The sequence below is a fragment of the Pecten maximus genome, chromosome 4 (genome assembly GCF_902652985.1).
Source record: "Pecten maximus chromosome 4, xPecMax1.1, whole genome shotgun sequence".
NCBI classification, from domain to species: Eukaryota; Metazoa; Mollusca; class Bivalvia; order Pectinida; family Pectinidae; genus Pecten; species Pecten maximus.
The window spans coordinates 40,664,291-40,684,179 of NC_047018.1; the positions used below are offsets into that span (position 1 = coordinate 40,664,291).

At 34.8% G+C, this 19,889-nt stretch overlaps 2 protein-coding genes across 7 annotated transcripts in view; one reads left to right on the forward strand and one right to left on the reverse strand.

Moving 5' to 3' along the window:
- Positions 1-4,476, reverse strand: part of LOC117326085 (single-stranded DNA-binding protein 3-like) — a 108,921-nt gene extending 104,445 nt beyond the window's left edge. For 5 of the 6 annotated variants that reach the window (XM_033882694.1, XM_033882692.1, XM_033882691.1 and 2 more), the window contains exons 1-4: positions 4,322-4,476; positions 3,792-3,864; positions 3,441-3,479; positions 3,184-3,245 (exon numbers count right to left, since the gene is read on the reverse strand). In XM_033882694.1, coding sequence (XP_033738585.1) covers positions 3,184-3,245; positions 3,441-3,479; positions 3,792-3,864; positions 4,322-4,377 — 230 coding nt within the window. In that variant the 5' untranslated portion in view covers positions 4,378-4,476. The remainder of the gene's footprint in view (positions 1-3,183; positions 3,246-3,440; positions 3,480-3,791; positions 3,865-4,321) is intronic. The other variant, XM_033882693.1, reaches the window with a different exon arrangement.
- Positions 4,477-5,484: 1,008 nt separating this feature from the next.
- On the forward strand, positions 5,485-19,595 carry LOC117326088 (ubiquitin-like-conjugating enzyme ATG10). The gene is made up of 6 exons (XM_033882696.1): positions 5,485-5,628; positions 14,337-14,429; positions 14,918-15,101; positions 15,696-15,793; positions 18,625-18,725; positions 18,931-19,595. Exons 1-6 carry the CDS (start codon positions 5,524-5,526, stop codon positions 19,025-19,027), a joined length of 678 nt encoding a protein of 225 aa, XP_033738587.1. The 5' UTR covers positions 5,485-5,523; the 3' UTR covers positions 19,028-19,595.
- Positions 19,596-19,889: the final 294 nt, after the last annotated feature.

Consider the following 19,889-nt stretch of genomic DNA (forward strand, 5'->3'; position numbering starts at 1 on the left):
AATAAGGCAGAACAAAATTATTCAGCAGAGGACCAACATTAGTTTTCTTCTACCATCATACAGAGGGAAAAAGAAGACCAGATTTTTTTTTACTTCAACCTTAACAAGTAACTTCCTTGACTGTAAATCATGACATCCTCTTAATGAAGCAAGAATCACTGATCAGGACAAGCTTAAAATGTCACTTGGATAAAACAAATACCATGATTATGCCTGACCATAGATATGAACTGTTGTTGGGACTTCATTGTAATTTGGGCATATGTCATGAACTGAGCTAAGCAAACACCATCCATTGGGCTGAGGTTGGTGGTACTTACACAAATGGGTCTCAACTATGCAAGTTCACCTTATACAAGACTTAAGTACTTGGTTTCCTCATAATATTCAAAGTCTGACATGCATATATATTCAATGTAGTGAGACAGAGCTATTCAACCAGGAGCAGCATACTTTAACAAGATCGTGGACGAAAGCAAACCGTCTGGTTAATCATCAAATGAAATGGTGGACAGGCCAGGATTCCAACCCAGAGCCTCCTTACTTTACATGGATGCTCTAAGCAAGTAAGGTATCAGGTTACAAACAACTACAAGCTAGTGTCCACCACATGTTTTCATTTTCCAAGCCAAATTTCCTTCATCCCTCTCCTCTGAAGACAATATTATTATGAAACCTAGATTCATAAACTTTACTGTGTTCAGAACTGGAGAAGGTATTCATATGCATGTACATAAAGATTAAGGTATCCAGGGCTCAGATAGAATTTTTAGAACAACTAGGCACTGTGCCTAGTAACAATAGTACAAGCACTCGGCACTATTTGAAATCCACTTGGCACCAAATAGCTAACTTGTGATTTCATCTTGTTTTAAGTTAAGACTTTTATATTGTATGTCCTTGTGTGAGTGCATACATCTTATCATGTCTTAATAATATATTTAGTTATAGAAGAAAGAAAACATCACAAAATTATCTTTTGTTAGTTTTTAATCTCATAGAACCAGTACCTATAAAAAGTGTCAACTAAGTATCTGCAAGATTGGGGCACTCTGTACAATATTAACAGTTCGTGATACTCCAACAATGTTATAGGTTTTACATGTACACAGCGCAGTCGGCAAAATCATTTCCGATAGAAAAAGGGCCGACCAGCAGCCTCTTATATTATAGAAGTACAGTTCATGATATCTTAAATGTCGGATTTCGTCATTCATTCTTTATGGAATTACCCTTCACCTTTCACCCTCACTTGAGTCGTAAAGAAACTAAACAGGAATACGCTGCAACCTCAAAAAACACATACGCACTCGCCACACACAATCGTGCATATCGCACGCACAGGAGGCAGTCCATCTGTTAAATGAATCAAACCAACCTAAACCAAACACTTGTGTCATTTCGATCTCTAGTTTGTCGGACTTCCTCATTACCGTCATTTTCGATCTCTAGTTTGTCGGACTTCCTCATTACCGTCATTTTCGATCTCTAGTTTGTCGGACTTCCTCATTACCGTCATTTAACGTTCGTCAGTGTTTGTTTTGAAAAAGAAATCAACAAGCCGCTCGCTCGTTGTTGTAAAGGAAGTTGTGAAGAAACGCCCGCATGCGCACTGGTTTGTTAACAGCATCTCTTTGATGCTTTATTATCAGACGCATGCTTTAGTAAATTACAAGCGTTTGAACGACCCGGCCCGTACTAGTGAAGTCATTTGTAAACACATGTCACGTTAGCCTAAGGTATGTGTATGGTTCATCTTATCGACATATTATGATATTAAAATCTTTTTAAAAAATGTCTTTGGATTAGTAACAATTCGACACAGTGTTATTACTGTGTGTTCTAAACTTTTGCTCGGCACTAGGACGAGTCTGACCCAACAGTTCACTCGGCACTTGACTGTTTTGACCCGGGCAAGACGAGTGGACGAGTGGTTTATCGGAGCCCTGGGTATCCCTTGCAAGGAGCACACATACTACTTGAAACATGGGTTGGTCACATGAATACCATTGGAACAGGAAATGGAAATGTGATATGGCAACACCGGGGTCCATAATGTGGGACCTCCAAACTGTCAAGGAGTGTTCTAACCAATTTTATTATCTAGTGACCAGTAGTTGTCATACAATATAATATTTATATCTTAGCATCTATCAATAAGATAGATTAGCATCTATCAATATATATATTTCAATATAATCTGGACAGATAAAAACGTTTATTTAGGGTATATTATGTTGACGTCAAATACATATTGTAGTGTATGTATTTATATTAAAACATTTGACATGGCTGGGGGTAAGCAACAGGCAAGACTTTAGTTGACCCTTGGGAGTATTTTTGGTCACCCAAGAATTCATTTTGGTTGTTTACAAGGGCATGTCCAAAAGACTGAGTGACACATGCTTTATGATCCTTCAGATTTCAGGGAAATTCTCACTTATGAAACAGAAAAATCTAAAATTCTGACTTATGAAACAGAAAAGTAAATGTCAAACCCGACAGATAAGCAGTGTAGGTGGGATATTTATAGAATAACAGGAATTATGACAGGAGTGGATTATTTAGGTCAACCGGGTAAAACTGATATGGGTAGAGTACACAGTCATCAATAATGAAAAAAATATTTTAGGCAAGAGAGGGTTGTAGCACCAAGGTTTACTATCAACGCCGACAAGATGTCATGCCTACCTAGCCATATTTTGAGTGAATGGACACATTACTCAGGTAGGATGGGGAATTGGCCATAAACCAATAAGAAACTCATAATACTCGTAATATCCAGGCCTAGGATTCGTACTGTTCAAAACTCAATGAAGATGACAACATTTCATACCGTGTTATTTCTCATTACATTATGTGGTTGTGGACTGGATTTGAGACCTAGTGGTGTGTCAGGAAGACAATTTTCCATTTTCAAAAAGAGAGTTTAAGAGAAGTAAAAAATATAGGGGATTAAAATAATTTAATGAAATGCCAACCATTCGTATGATTTTTACATACAAATTAGGAAAATGTTTACATACAAATTAGTAAAGTTTAGATTATCAAAACCAGTCTTGTATGTCCTAGGTTTTATCAATCAAAGCCAGGAAATATCTTAAAAGTACAAAAATGATTGGGAGTCCTGATATTAAATTGTCCCATCTTTTGTTTGTAAAGAAACAATGAAGATTAACTCACCACCACCAAGAGTGTAGAAACCCAGGCGGTTCCCCTAACGTTATATTCTTTTCCCATCGTATCTGAAATAAAGAAATCAAATATTCAGAATAACGTTCAGCATGTAAAACACTTCAATCTATTCAAATACAATGGACTGTTAAAATGTAAAGACATTCTGTCAATTTTTTTTTATTTTACTGAATAAATTTTTGAAAAATCAGAATTAACAAATTGAGATAATGGGTATGTCGTGTGGGATGGTTTAATCTACATACCCACATGTCATTGTCTTTGCTAATTATTCCACTCCTAACCTAAAACGAAAGTCAGAATATCTTTTTATCATAGTATGTATGTTAGCTTACACCAGTTTATTTTTAATTTACACATATTCTACTGTTAGATATGATGTTAAATTACAAAATCAAATTATAATGTGAATGAATGTATTCAAAACATCCGACGACGCTGATGACTTGTGTGTCACTTTCACGAAAAACATATTGATATGTGATTGACACATGCACTGGAGTCCGGTTTCACAATACACAAGTCATCAGCTGGTTAAACACACATGTATACACGCGCATACAGGTGAATATCACCGACACAATGTTGATACTTACTTCAGATAGAAACGTCTGTGCACTTTTCTGTGCTCCGACATGGAGTAGGTATTCGTATACATAAAGGGCTAACCTGCAAAGACGAGACAGACAAGGAAATGCATGAGCAGATTGTTTATTTACAATCGGACACAATGGACATACTGGACAAGTGCTCGACACATGCGTCCGGCTCGAACAGTTTACAGGCATTAGAAAGTCATTTTAGGTAAACAAATGTAATATATAGCTTATATCAAGTTTATTTTACATAACTGTGTAGTTTTATTATTCTAAATGGTCATAAATACAGCAAAAACACGTTACATTTGGGCAGTTCCACATGCGATTTCACCGCCATTGATTGGGTACGTTTAATAACGGGAACAGCCATTCTAGCTCTATTTGAATGGGGCATCCCTCTAAGCGCAGGTGGATAATACTGCAGAAATAAACTCAAATCAGCCATTTTTCACCGAAAAAAATAAAAAGGAGCCATTGACAGGTTCCATCGAAGCCATAAATTCGAAAAATAATTTTAGTTCACTTACTTTTCTCTTGCTTGTGCATCGGAGGGTACAGTCGATCCTTTCCCTTTGGCGTACATGCTGGGAGCTGAACTGCCATGCACCTGTCAAGTCATCAAGGGCGACACTGACCCCGTAGTCGTGGAAACGTGAAGTAGGGCTGTCGAAAGGCGCACGCCGATTAGTTAGTTAATTATAGTAGCACTGGGGTATCTGGAAACCGTCTACTGAAACATTGTGCGTTACAGCGACAAAGACTGGTTGGCTCTCTGCCAATATTACCAGGCTGATATATTTATTTCCAACCGACGAAGTTCGAGTAAGAAATATTCGGGACGTGGATAGCATTGTTTGACCCCGCGAACATAGGTGTATGCTGATGTTGTTTACATGAACAGACTGATGCTATACGATTTAAATAGATATTGGACAGAGATATATAAAATGGTCATCAATAGAAAAAAAAGTTATAAAATCAGTAAATAATTTGTATACTTATATATATATTACACATATTTACACAATTTCATAATAATGAAATGAAGAGTTACAGATTAAAAAACGGAAATTATTTTTGGATCTTTTATATATATTGATGTTGGTGCTTCTTTCCCCCTTTCACGGGTCATTTTAGGAGGTGATTTGTTCAGATTAAGCTTTAGATGGATGTTATTCGAGGGAAGAGCGAAACCATTTCAGCATCTTCATCGATCTGCGACTCCAGTACGATCAATAATTAAATTTTCGCTGCCGTCGAGAAAAGTGACACCAGAATATCCTGGGGAGATATGGTCTCTTCCATTGTATATCAAATACAATATTTTGCTTACATACTGTTTATTTTCAACAATTTCGTACCAACATGCCTAAAACAAAATTTTTAAATAATAAAGCGATATAGTGGTGACCTACATACCCAAGGCTTAGCTCAATAGATATGGGGATCTAGAAACTTGTTCAGGTCAGGGAGGCTCCCAACAGGAAAACGTATTTACAGTTCACGCATATAAAAATTATATTAGCGCCGAGATTATTTTATTTCATTTAAAATTTGGGATATAATGTTTATATTTTGTTCAAATACAACCATAAGAGGTGGTTAAAAATGTTGTTAGACTATATTTAAAGAGTTGTGCCCATAGCAGATGACTGATACATTGATTGACCCCCAGAACGAACAAAATTCGCTGTTCATTACACCTCCCACGTACACCATTCCTAACATCATGGCGGCAGGTTTGATTTCTGAAGATGAATTCCTGTACTTTACCCAACATTTCTTGTCTTTGAATGCAAAGAATCGAGATACCTGGGAACTAAGAGAATCTATAGTATGTCTGAACCCAATTTTTCACCATATAAACTTTTTCCCTATTGTATGACGATGTTTTCCATCGCCAAGGTAGAGAAAGAAGTACCTGCTTTTCACCCTCTTGTCACTCCTTCGGAACTTCTCTAGATGAACCTTTTGATAACCTTTAAAATTCGAGATTCCGAACTGCATCACGTTTTTTGGGGAATGTCTCAAAAACAAAAGAACCGTGGTTTACCCGCGGTGACGGTAGAGGAACTCACGGTCCAATGCACATCATTGTTCTCATTTCTGCTGATGATCACAATGCAGATATGGACACGTTCTAGTCGTATTTTATTGTATAAATTCTCATTTCTTTCATTGTACCTTACTCGATAGGCAAGACTTAAGATTTTTTTCCACCAATTTTTATGTTTATTGTCTGGGACAGAATATACACAGACAGCTTGTTATCCAGGTTTCTACCAAAAATATTTAGTGATATATTCTGCTTAGCAGGTTTTGACAGTTTATTGTACCATGTTGCTTATTTCAAATGTAATATTGACTATAATGCTGAATTAAATCCTATAAAATGTATAACACAAACAATGTAACATTCATACAAAGTAGTACTTTTATGATTATCACTAACTCAGAGTTAGTATGAATTAAAAATTGTAGTATAAATTGAAATCTTGTATAATATTAATAATACATTTTCCTTTTTTGAATTCCTAATCACTAATCGGTGTAAGCAAACCACACTGCATATCAATGATGAATTGCATATTAGACATGCACATTTTTATTGCAAATATATTGACATCTCTATCATAGATGTTAGGCTTAATATCTGGTGTTTGTCCAGGGGAACTGTTTTTTATAGTGTCCATCCATCTGTCTTTCTTCGCCTTTATTGTCTGGAAAATTCCTTTGTCAGTTTTTGACCGCAGTCTCTGCGACAATTTGACTGTTTTAAACAGTTATTGCCCTTTGTTTAACTTATCTCTTCTCTCCTTTCTTAATTTTCAACTAATCTCTTTAGAACTTGGAATGCCTTATGATCACAACATGCCATTGTGTTTTTAAGGAATATTCTGATAACATAATAAACATATGATTGATGGAAGATTACACCTGCAGTTAAACCACTACATGTGCATAATATGGATTGTGACTATTGCGGAATTAGCAATTTAAATTTAAATTCATGCCTTTCCTCTCCCAAGATAGGCTTACCATATGTATCTGCAAATAAACCCCAGTTCATAAATAAGCCCCCCCCCCCCCCCTTTTTTTGGCAGAATCATTAATTTTAGAATTGTAAGTGGTTCACAAATAAACCTTCCCAAATTTTAACTAAACTTCATAAATAAGCCCCCCCCCCCTTTTTTTTTGGCAGAATCATTAATTTTAGAATTGTAAGTGGTTCACAAATAAACCTTCCCAAATTTTAACTAAACTTTTAAACTAGGGAAAGGGGCTATTTTTAGGATAAATTATAGAATAATACACTTGGTCAGTGAAATGTGAAATGGGGAATTTCCCACTCACAGGATCAGGGGTGGCTTCTCCGACATGTTCGATTGAGGGGATGTCGGAAAGCCAAAGAAGAAGATCGACTGCAGTATCCCACTGCTATTTGGTGGTTTGTTTGCTGGGTTTATTGCCCTGTGAATAGCCAAAGTCATTTTGGGGTGGGGTCTCCTTGTAGTAGTTGGTGACTACCTCACTGAACAATATACTTGAGGCCCATGGCATGCCATCCAGAGCATTCAGGGTAAAGTGAGTTGTCCTGGGATACAACCATGACTGTCAGCACAGAACGACCCATTTGGTGGTGCAATTTGGTGGTAGGAGGCAACTAATATACGACTTCCTGGAAAACCGGAGAGTTTTTAGTGTATTATTTAGGGGACAATGATGATAGCTGATATGCTGCCTCATTGCAACACTTAGGATCTTTATCTACCAAGTATTTCATTCATTTCTGTATACTTGTTCTTCCTGTGTTTTAGTTTTTGTGGCTGGAGTTTCCATAGACACCCACACATAGGTACTCAGTTTATGATCCAGACTGTTGTGCGGACATTTAGCACCTAATAAACAAATATGGAAACTATTGAAAATTTTAATCTTTTAGTTTTTAAGAAGCTTTTCCTTTGATTGATTATAAATATTTTGTCGATGTTAGTACTTAACAAGAAATATCTATAAACAGCATAGTTTTAATGCTGGTGGTTATAATGTAAAACTGCTGGTGAAATAAATTAACAAGCTAATTAATAAATGCAGTTTCAGCATGGATAACAAAATTATATCAGTTTGAATAATTTTTGGTGATAATAAGACTGCATTTGAATCAGGAATTTAATTTTATTAATTATCATTTGAATAGATACATCCACTGATTCAGCTTGCATTCAATCTTAATTTTGTTTCGTCTTTAACTGCATGTCTGCATTTTGCATTTACCGGTACATTGACCAATCACATACTTCATCTTGACCAGTAATGCCACCTGTCGCGTCATATCTGGGAACAAAAAGAAAATTATACGGCTATGCCGAAAAATTTACCATTTATGGTTTGTGGTTTGATGACATCATACACAAATGTATTATTGTAGTTCTCTACAAAAAAAAATCTTTTTTTTTTTTGACAAATTTTCTATCAATTATCCATTACTATCTTACATGAAACATCACATCTCTTGATGTTTCATGGAAGAAGTTTTCATTTCATTTGAAAATAAATTCAAAATTGAATTATAAGGATTGACAAGATGATCATTCGTTTATGAATGTGATGACAAAAGCAGTTTAATGACTCGACCCATCCCTAAAATGTTAAAATTGAAAATATTGGAAATATGATAATTTGTCTGTCAATGTATTAAAGACGGAAGACAGAGGTGAACTTTACACCAATCACTTAAACTTGCCCTATCCCTAGAGTATTAAAATCAAAAATCAAATTGAAACTTATAATTTTGATCTCATAGAGATAGTTAATTCAAACAACTAGGGGGAGATAATCTAGTTGAAGAATCCAGCTGTGCTATATTCTTTTTAAAACCTTGCAGGCTGGATGCCATGCCAGTCTTGCATTTCAATGAGGAAGCATTTTTGGTTTTAGGTCTACACATTAAATGACTGGATAGATTTTGACCAAATTTGGTCAAAACCAAACTAGGGGAAGCGGAACAAATTCTGCATAAATGGTGACTCCTGGGGCTGGAGGGGTGGGGCCCTAATAGGGATTATAGAGATAGGTTCTTCAAATTGCTATTATTCATAACCAAATTTCGTCAGGTGCGTCCTTGAGGAAAGGGAAACAAATAAGGGGGTCCATTAGGGATAATATAGGTAAAAAGGTTTAAATTGTTCTACAGTTGTAAAGGACTGGATTTTGACCAAATTTGGTTAGAGGCATCCTGGAAGGGAAACAGATTTTGCATTAATGGTGACTCAGGTCTCCCTGGGACTAAAGGGGTATGGCATGGTCAAATCAGGGGAAATAGAGGAAAGCTATTTTTATTGCTACTAGTCATGAATGACTGAATGGATTTTGACAAAAGTGGCGGCTGTCCCTCCTGGGGCCTCCGAGGGATGGGGCTGCCAAAGGCAAACAGCTTACAAAATTTCTTGCACTGCCTTATCATGTACTTACTCATTTAGACAACTATAGAGCACAATATAGTAAAGTATCTTGTTCAAGAAGATACAGCATGGTTCATTTGCTGGGATTTGAACTAGCGACTTATATCAGTCATGTAGCCCTGCATCCTACAACTAGATTTTGAGACCCAAGTGAAATTTCAATATAGCTGACTACGTGTACCGATCAGCTGTAATGTTCACTTTGTGACATCACAGATTTCTTGTTATAAGAAGGTTGTGAGTGCTCAGTCCGTACAGGTGTGTTTTTTAACAACATAAAATATCTCAATAAATATTAACTTTTCGAATTTCGCACTTGCTGTAACAATTTTATGATTTTCAATATACATATGTATTTTAAATAACTTGGATACTCCAGTGTTACACTGACACTGATACTACATCACGGACAGTATACAGCATCTTCGCTAGCCAAGGCTTCTGATTACGTTACACTCCACGAACCCTTGGCGGATATAGTCGTGTTCAAACCGTCGCGCCCTGGAATCCCAGGGCACCCAATCAAATCGCGTTTTACATTCTGGCTTGGTTTCGTAGTAAACAAAAAATGCGGCACCCAGTACAGAGCTACATTGCCGACTATGTCATGGCATTTTACCTAAATACAAAAATCACAATCTTTGGGGGAACATTCGCAGTGTTTGATCAATTCATATAAGTCATTGATCACATATCTCATCGAAATGACACCAAACCTCGATGTGTGTTTGTAAACATCACCGATGAAGTAAATCGGTAACGCTTGTTTTGATTGGTCAAAAATTTCATGCGTGAAGGGTGGTAATTTCGAATCACCGCTAGAGGGCCAGAACTGACGCCTATATCTGCCAAGGGTTCGTGGAGTGTAACGTAATCAGAAGCCTTGGCTAGCGAAGATGTGTATACAGTTCTTCTCACAAAAATGCATAAAATGGTATCCACAGTACCAATATAGAAATATATCTCGGCACCAAAATAAAACACTCCAATAATGATCGCTAAAAGTTGGTCCAGAGGCTAGATACAAAATATAAAGGCTGAGCAAGAAAGAATTTCTTCAGAATATGCAACTAATTATATATAGACACATATAAAAGAAAAAATTAGAAGCTCGGTGTGGAGTTTAAAACTTTTGCTAGTGTATATAATAAGAGTACAACTGCCTAATATTTTTTTCAATAAAGCATACATACTCTTTGTCTGAGATGTAGCACCTTTACAAATGCTATCACTGTTTTATGGAAATTAAATACAGAACAAATTTTTTCTAGTAGTAGCTTTTTTTAATAAATTTGAAGAATAAGATTACTATAACAACAAGCATCCACCATGGATTTTGAAGTTTGAAGGCTATTTTCGCAGTGACTCAAAGTACTTGGAATCTCCAGATGATAATGATGATGATGTTTTGTTCATTTTCAAATCGCCCTTTGTTCCTGGTCTCTCATCTACTGTATAACATGAAATGCTCGTTTAAGCATTGATGTCAATATCTTTTAGTTTCATAGGGGTATGAAAAAAAAGCTGTTTTGGAAACTATATGAATCTGTGTAGGGATTCTTACAAAAGTTTGCAAACATTTATACCCCTATGAAACTAAAAAATATTGACATCAATGCGTATAATTGATTTTTGAAACTGTAAAAATCTGAAACATGTTTTATGTACAATTTTACTTATTTCTTTCGAACAAATCAATATGCAATGTCAGTGGGCGTATTGTATTGTAAAGTCATGTTTTTCGGGGGGATGGAGGGATTGGCAAATAGACTGGCATTATGAATTAAGACAAATGAAATTTGTTGTTGGTATTTCTCAGGATATGAAGATCTTTCTGAAATAGTTTACCCAATTAAATTAAGACCAAATAATTATATATGATCATAAAGGCTGACAGACAGACATATTGATATTTATGTCAATATCTTTTAGTTTCATAGCTATCAAAATCTATGATGACATCTTGGTTTCTGAACTGTCCATGTCATAATGTCATATTTTAAGACTGTTTATGGAAATTAAGTGTTTATATTTGACAGATATTTATGCTATACAAGAGGTATCGCTCACCTGGATATTTAAGAAATTATGGAAAAATATGCTAATTTAAGTTATATTACAAACACTTCCCTATTTTTCAACTGCCTCTCAAACTACAGGTGGACTTAATCCTGTCATTCTTGTAGGAGAAAGAGTTTTTATTTTGTTTGCTACATTTACCCTATTGGGTCACCCTAAGGATGTCACATCCTTCATTTATACAACATAAAACACTGCTAAATAATTCTCCAGGCCAAATTTCATCAAAATCCACCTAGTAGTTCAGGATTAGAAGCATTTTAAACAGATTTACCTTTCTGCCCAGGTGAACCAAAAAATTGTTAATGATATTATTACAAAGGGCAATAACTCTTCACTGTTGAATAATTCCCATTTTCAAACTCGTTTGAGATCTTGACGATATATGGCTACATTAAAAGTTTCATCAAACTTGGTTGATATTTTACTCCAATTATTGTGTGTTCACAATGTATAATAATAATGTTACAACCAAGGGCAATAACTCTGTAAGTTACTGATATCTTGATGATATCAGACTACATAAAAAGATTCTTCAAACTTGGTTGATAATCAGATATTAACTCAAGTTATCACCTTGGTCCTTTGGACCAGGTGAGCTTATTATGGAGTAACTAAGCAACATGATTAACACACTAGTGAAAAACAGGAATAAACCCTTCAGTAATGTCAAATAGTTATGAAATCCATGTTACGTGTAGGTCAAACATGTCTGTTCTCACCTGCGATGAAAGTCATGAAAGTGAGACTATCATGATCAATATGCAGTGATTTTCTTGCTGTTATTTTACACAGGCCTGTTATATTTCTTTTGGAGAAAATACGTGTGTTTTTGGCTAAATGAGGAAATATTATCAACAGATCTTGTATGTAATTTAGCTTCAATAAATAAAAATAGTAGCATTATTACATCTAAAGTACTCAGGAGGTCATATAATGTTGGGGGGGTCGCATAGTACTGATGGAATGGAAATAGTTGTTGGTAATCGATTAGCTCCTGGTTATCATCAAATCATTGAATCAAATGTCGGGTGGTTAAGGGGCACACTGGTGACCCACTGATAGCATTAAGTGGTCACCATGCTCGACCACTTGGTTTTCCCTTGATAATCCAGCTTCCTTCCACAGTAACACCCCACACATGCTCCCATCTGAGTGACTAATATAAGTTGATGTAACTTGTTTTGCAGTTGCTGTAAAATCAATAAAGTTTATAGTTTGTGGATCAAACACCATTTTTACCAGTTTTATGTAATTTCTTGTGCAAGAATCTGTCATGCTCAATAAAATACTAGCAGAGATGCATATGTATTACATAATTATTATACTGTATATATTATAGCATTATATCTTTTTATATTATCAGTTTATATTCCTCAGAAAAAAGTGGTTATTTTTTTATCATCAAACTGTTCAGAAGGCAATGGTTAACTGTAAAGTACCAAGAAGGCTAATTTCATAGTTAAGTCTGATGGAGTTATTCCCCTTGAAAACAAATAATGTGTACAGTACAGCAATTTTTTGTTTTCTAGACAAGAAACAACTGAAAATCCAGATATATAAAAACCAATTTCAGATAAAATATATTTGTATTTACATGTATACTACCCCCCCCGATTTTAATGTGCCGGTTCTTTGAGGAAACAAAACAACCTATTTCAATGCACCAAAAAAAAAAAAAATTTAGAATAACCACTTGAAATTAATTAAATTCTACCTCTTTGATACCCCTCTTTTTGTTTTGCCCTTAACAGGGTCATAAAGCAAGACTATATATGGTTTACTTTTCCAGCAGTGGCGACGGCTACTTGTGTGCATTTTCCTTTAAAGTTTTGTGTTTAGATCAGTTACTCCAAAATGATAAGTTTAAATTTAAGCATTTTTTTTTGTAGTAAGGTCACATAGTCGACATCTCAACATATCCTTCATTTAGGGAATATTATCCAGAATTTACGGTCCAATGACTCTGGAAATTAGGGATGCTGGGAATGTAGGGATTTTTGAGAAATTGATATAAATTAAATCTTAATGGCTTCTCAAATTGATTACAAAATAGTTCGATCGGAACAAATTCTATCAATCCAAAGATGTATTTTCATTTCACTTTTCAGAAAAAATGATTTCTTGAGTAAAATGTCATTTAGATGAATTTTGAAAATTGGTGATTTTGTAAAATTTGATAATTGTTTAGCAATGAATCAATATTTACACATGTATATATAGCTGCGATAACGTAGCTCTGGACGACGGACGGACAATTTCTGACAGATGGTAATGTCTATAATGTATACAGGCTACTTCCATAGTATTTTGTGGAAATGTTTTGGTCATTTTTGGAACAAATACTGAAATTTTAGTGAATTTTGGAGTTTGTTTAAAACTTACTATACTGACAGCTAGTAAAGATATACTTATGTGTAGTAATTGTTTCCATGTTGGACGAATGTTTCTATTAGTCAATGGTAAATAAAACCCCAAAAAACAAACAAAAAAGCTCAAGTTTACTCATGAGTCATAAAAAGTAAAATATAAACCAAACAAATACCCTTAGACAGGTACAATTAACTAAATATTAAGCTTTAAATGCATGGATTAACTTTTGCCCTAAACTTTTACATTATGGGGGGAGCTTATTTGAAGATTTACACTAAGGAAGGAGGCTCATTTGAAAATAAATATGTTACTTACATTTACACTAAGGGAGGGGGCTCATTTAAAGATAAATATGGGACTTACTTTTACATTAAAGGAAGGGGCTCATTTGAAGATAAATATGGTACACAACTTTTACACCAGAGGAAGGGGCTTATTTGAGGATAAATGCAGTACTAAACTATTACACTCAGGGAGGGGGCTCATTACAGGATAAATACAGTACTAAACTATTACACTAAGGGAGGGGGCTCATTACAGGATAAATACAGTAGGAACTAAACATTACAGAGAGAACAATTTACTATGTCTTATCTTTGTTGGTATTTTATGTTTTTTACCATTCCAGGGTGACAAGAAGAAGGTTTACCTGTACAAGCGGGTCAGTGTTGTGGACAAACCTGGAACTGACCAATCATGTAGGCCATTTATTCCTGATGAGGTCAGTACAACTCACTTGTGGACAGAGACAATGCAAGTTAAAGAGATTTCATAAAACACAAAAATGTAACTTCATGTGATGTTGATGGGTTTGTCTATACAAAACAGTTATATTTATGGTTGTAGTAATGTCTTTATGAATGGACATTAGTGTGTATGAATGGACGGTAGTGTTGATATTTCTGTTAATGCCTGGCGATTCTGTTAATAAGCCCATGCCTGGTGTTTCTGTTAATAAGCCCATGCCTGGTAATTCTGTTAATAAGCCTATAAATGGTGATTCTGTCAATCATTAAGCATGTTTAAAATTAAAATCCAGAATTTGACTCAACCTTATTTATTTCAAAAACATATAACAAATTTTGGATATAGAGAAAAATTTCCCCTGGTCCTTTGGATTTTTTTTTGAACAAGTTTTACTCTATTCTGAAATAATATGTATAAACTCTGTGGAAATTTGTTTATTATACTTTTATTTTCTAACACCAGATTACTACAGTAGAGGAGGAAGATAGTGGCCGTCTAGAATCAGGGACAGATAGCTCTACCTTATCTCCCAGCGGGGAGACTACTAGTGACATCACAGTACCTGTTCACTTAGCCTACGAGTATCATGTGGTATACAGCCAAAGTTACAACGTACCTGTCCTTTATTTCAACGTATATAAAGCTGGTGATTTTAATTTCCTACTCACTATACAAAATATCTTGTTCCAAACGAAATATGTACATGCATTTCACTCTACCTGTTTGTATTCATGCTCTAGTGACTGCCGTTGGCTATACTGTCTGAGAGTAAATGTTGTACAATAGTCCACTACACTGCAGTGTATTCTAACAAAAGATACATTGTTACAATGTATACATTCCAATGATGTACGTCACATTAATACAACATCTGAGGTCAATCTCCACTGTCCATCATGTCAATTATATTAATATGTTACATATAATTATGTACCAATGTGTTTTCATTTCAAAATTTCTAGTTTTAACAGATTAAGTCAATTAATCCATGAGGTGCCAAATATAAAGGAAATTTTGGCAAAACTTAAGTAAAACTTAACTTAAGTTAAAATATAGCATATTTGCCATGATAAAGAAACCGGTTTCACAATGTCAACTATTAATATACATACATACATATTGACTCTATGAGAATTTGTACATCTACTACTACAGCCTTTCGACTTTTAAGTTGATAAGTCTTTATGAGGTTAATATTCAGATTTATTAACCTATCATGTGATATTTCTTGTCCAATCAGATGGCAGTTTACTGAGCCTAGAGGAGGTATGGGATCGTGTACCAGACGTGTACCGGGATCGACTACAACACGACAGATGGACCTTCCTTACACAACAGGTTAACACATTTACTGAACTCCGGCAAAATCAAAATGAATTATTATAGTATTTCTTCGCTACAAAAACATCGCACACAATAAGAAATGGGAATTATGGGATGCGCGTTTTCAAGTCCATACTCCAACGAACTGTGCTTTCATTATTAATTTCAATGATGATTATTTGAACAATGATACCTTTACTGAAAATGAATGTTTATTAACTCGTATATTAACATATTAACCTCTGTGAATGATATCACAATGTTCAGGTCAATAAATATCCTCATTTACCTCAACTATATACATGTATGCAGGATATTATTAATGATTTTCAGAAAATGAAAATTGAATTAAATTTCTATCTTTAACAATGTAACAGAATCAGTCAAGATAGGTTTACAGTATTTCCAGTGGATGAGAATTTGGTATATGATAGATTTTCAGGACGTTTTGTATCTCCCATTATAATGTTTTATAGGAAAAACCTAAAAGTAGTTGAGATTACAGACACCAGTTTTGGTTGCGAAATCCTTATCAGATGTTTCTGAGAACACAGCCCCATGGACCTCTTAATGTACTTAACCACCCTCACTATTGCCAGCCTCCTTTCACAAGGAGACTACAATTTGCAGATATTTTTTTATATTAGAGAAAGAACATTAAAACTTGGAGGGATGTCAAAGAATGACCAATAATTAGTTTGAAAGGCCACTTTATTATTTTTTTTTTCATGATTCTTTCTATAAATTTTGAAATATTCTACAGAAATTATAGAAGTCCTGTACCCATTTCACCCACTGGAGACTTATATATATCCACCGTATATTAGTCAACATAAATATATAGTGTCCAGATTATTGACCTGCTAGAATACTATTCATTATATATACCTGTACGTAACATTGATCTACTTTGTCAGAAAGGGTATAGCACCCCTCGTTCCAACCTAGCCATAAGTTGAACCCAATCCATACTTTTATCAGAAGTCCATTGACATCTATGGACTAGGTGTTACATTACAAACAGAACGCTGACTTATATATATATATATATTTTTTTTTTCTCACTTATATAGTTAGTGAAATGAAACCTAGCAGGAGGTGCCATGTAGGCAGTAAATCATTATTACAACTAACAACTACATGTAACTAAGAGTTACAGTTAGACTATCTCATTACCTGTGGCTAATCTAATGATGCTCCAGGTAAATCTGTATATTCTCCTCACCTGTGGCTAATCACATGATGCTCCAGGTAACTTTGTATATTCTCCTCACCTTTGACTAATCTAATGATGCCCCAGGTAACTTTGTATATTCTCCTCACCTGTGGCTAATCTAATGATGCTCCAGGTAAATTTGTATATTCTCCTCACCTGTGACTAATCACATGATGCAGGTTAATCTGTGTTCTCAAACTAGGCCACAGAACTAACGGGGTGTTCTCCATTTGCCCACATTTTAAAGTTCAAAGAAAAGTGTTGGTATAGGAAAACAAAGGGAAACCAATTATAGTCTGTCCCATATTAATTTTACCTGTGGTTTACCTGTAGTCATTTCCCTGTGCTACAGGTAGAAAGAGGGGAAACAGAGATGTATATACATGTACCTCTTACCTGTGAAAATGTGGGGAAGCAATTCTCTGTTAAAACCTCAAAACATACATTTCAATCAGCAAGCAAAGTAAAACACTAATATTACATGTCCTTGTACTTGAAATTAAAAATGAAAAAATTAGAAACATAGATAATACATTTCAGCCGAACTAACTGTTAATTGCTATTATGGGATGCCCAGGTGAGTCCATACCTGTGTGTTTGGTTCCAGGTAAACAGGATGCTTGGGAATCCTTTGATCCTCCATAACACCAGGTACTTCATAGTTACACCTGGTACACCCCCATTTAACATTGTTACATAATCATAACTGGCCAGGTGTGTCCTTGACTAACTACCACAGGTAAGGTATATAGGAGTACCCAGACAAAACTGTACATGGCCGACGATACCTTTTTATGTAGCCAGGGAATAAAATCCTGGCTAACATGGTGAAAGAGGACAATGCTCACACAAAAGGAAATATTACTTTCAGTAAAGTAATATATATTGTGGTTAATATGTACATTTTATGTCAGCAAAGAAAGTATAAACCCCCATGTAGGGAAATCTTACTGTAGTACAAACAGCAGTTTACTGTACTATATACGTCTCTGACTGTACTTTACTGTACTATATATACATGCAAATGTTGACCCCATTGTTCCATTGTTTCTTTACACTACAAATGACTTCTCAAACTTTTTGTGATATATATTATTAAAAGCTGACCCCATTGTTTCTTTACATTACAAAAGACTTCTCAAACTTTTTGTGATATAATATTCAAATGTTGACCCCATTGTTCCATTGTTTCTTTACATTACAAAAGACTTCTCAAACTTTTTGTGAAATAATATTCAAATGTTGACCCCATTGTTCCATTGTTTCTTTACACTACAAATGACTTCTCAAACTTTTTGTGATATATATTATTCAAATGTTGACCCCATTGTTTCTTTACATTTAATACAAAAGACTTCTCAAAACTTTTGTGATATATTATTCAAATGTTGACCCCATTGTTCCATTGTTTCTTTACACTACAAATGACTTCTCAAACTTTTTGTGATATATATTATTCAAATGTTGACCCCATTGTTTCTTTACATTTAATACAAAAGACTTCTCAAACTTTTTGTGATATAATATTCAAATGTTGACCCCATTGTTCCATTGTTTCTTAACCCTACAAAAGACTTCTCAAACTTTTTGCGATATTCTTTTTAACTTGGTTCCACTCTACTTGGAATAGGAACATCCAATCTTGGGGAGACCATACTTCCAGCTCCATCCATGTCACACTGCAGATCTAATGGAACAGGTGACAGGTCTATCTTCTCCAGGACAGAACAGGTAAGTAGAGACGAGCTCACAATCTCTCTTCATTGGCTTTACACAAGTGTTTAGATTGACGCCTATACTATTCCAAATTGTCATTTCATAATTTCAAACTTTTATACCCCTTTATGTACTAGTTAAACATTCGCTACAACTCTTAAAGATATACAACATAAATATGGAGTGAAATAATCTCTGTATTGTTGTTTTGTCTCCACAGTAACTACATTGTTGCCTGGCTGAGTGCTGTCGGACCTGTAGTTGGCCTTGACCTACCCTTGACCTATGCTCAAATGACCGTGGAGAAACCGCCATGAACCTGTCTTTTTAATTGATGACCCATAATTGAAGTAATTGATATTATGACCAGTAACAGATGTGATCTAACCATACATGGACTTTGAACATGGTCAAAAAGGACATCAGTGTTGGAAAGGTGTCAAAATTTTATCATCAACGTTCAGTTTGATTTGAAAGTGCTAACCAATCAATTTTCAATTAATTTGGCTTGAATTCACCTTATTATAAGAAATGCATGATGAATTTTAACTGTTTCTGAAAATATTGCATCAGGAATAGGCGAGGCAAAATTTTTACCTAACTATTATGGCATTTCATAATCGCCTCCAATGAAATTGTTGCCAAAATTTCAATTATTTTTAGATCCATCACTAACACAGCCCTGTTACCTGTAGGTAAAATGTGAAAATCACTGGATCAGTATAAGGTTCTATTGTTGTGCCATTTCAGATTGCATTAATAAATATTTTTCACATCGTTAAGATTTTCAATATTATATAGCTGTGATATATACGTTTGTTTTTTCCTAAGTATTGTTATTGTTGGATTGTGTTCATGTCTTATATTTACAAAATATTATATAAAGGATGCTAGTATTAAAATTGCACATTGTTTCTTTTCTCTTGAATTACCAGCTAGGTATTTAGATAAATTCTATTTAGATAATCCTTACATGATAAGGGTCAGAATCTAGATTTGAGAATGAGCTGATTACCTCACCAAGGCAGCTGACAGGCAAATGTCTTTACACAAATCTTCCAAAGATACCTTCTGAGAATTACGTTGTTTTTTTTCTGATTTCATAGAATGTCTTGTAACAAAAGCCATGTTACTCTAGTTTTACAAGAAGGAATTTAACGAAAAAACACCCTTAAAGTC

What these genes read in the sequence shown, in the direction of transcription:
- LOC117326088 (XM_033882696.1), top strand. Translation starts at nt 5,524, where the DNA reads ATGGCGGCAGGTTTGATTTCTGAAGATGAATTCCTGTACTTTACCCAA. An exon ending in GGGAACTAAGAGAATCTATA is followed by an intron (nt 5,629 to 14,336) that starts GTATGTCTGAAC and finishes TTACCATTCCAG; the next exon opens with GGTGACAAGAAGAAGGTTTA. An exon ending in GGACCTTCCTTACACAACAG is followed by an intron (nt 15,794 to 18,624) that starts GTTAACACATTT and finishes TACTTGGAATAG; the next exon opens with GAACATCCAATCTTGGGGAG.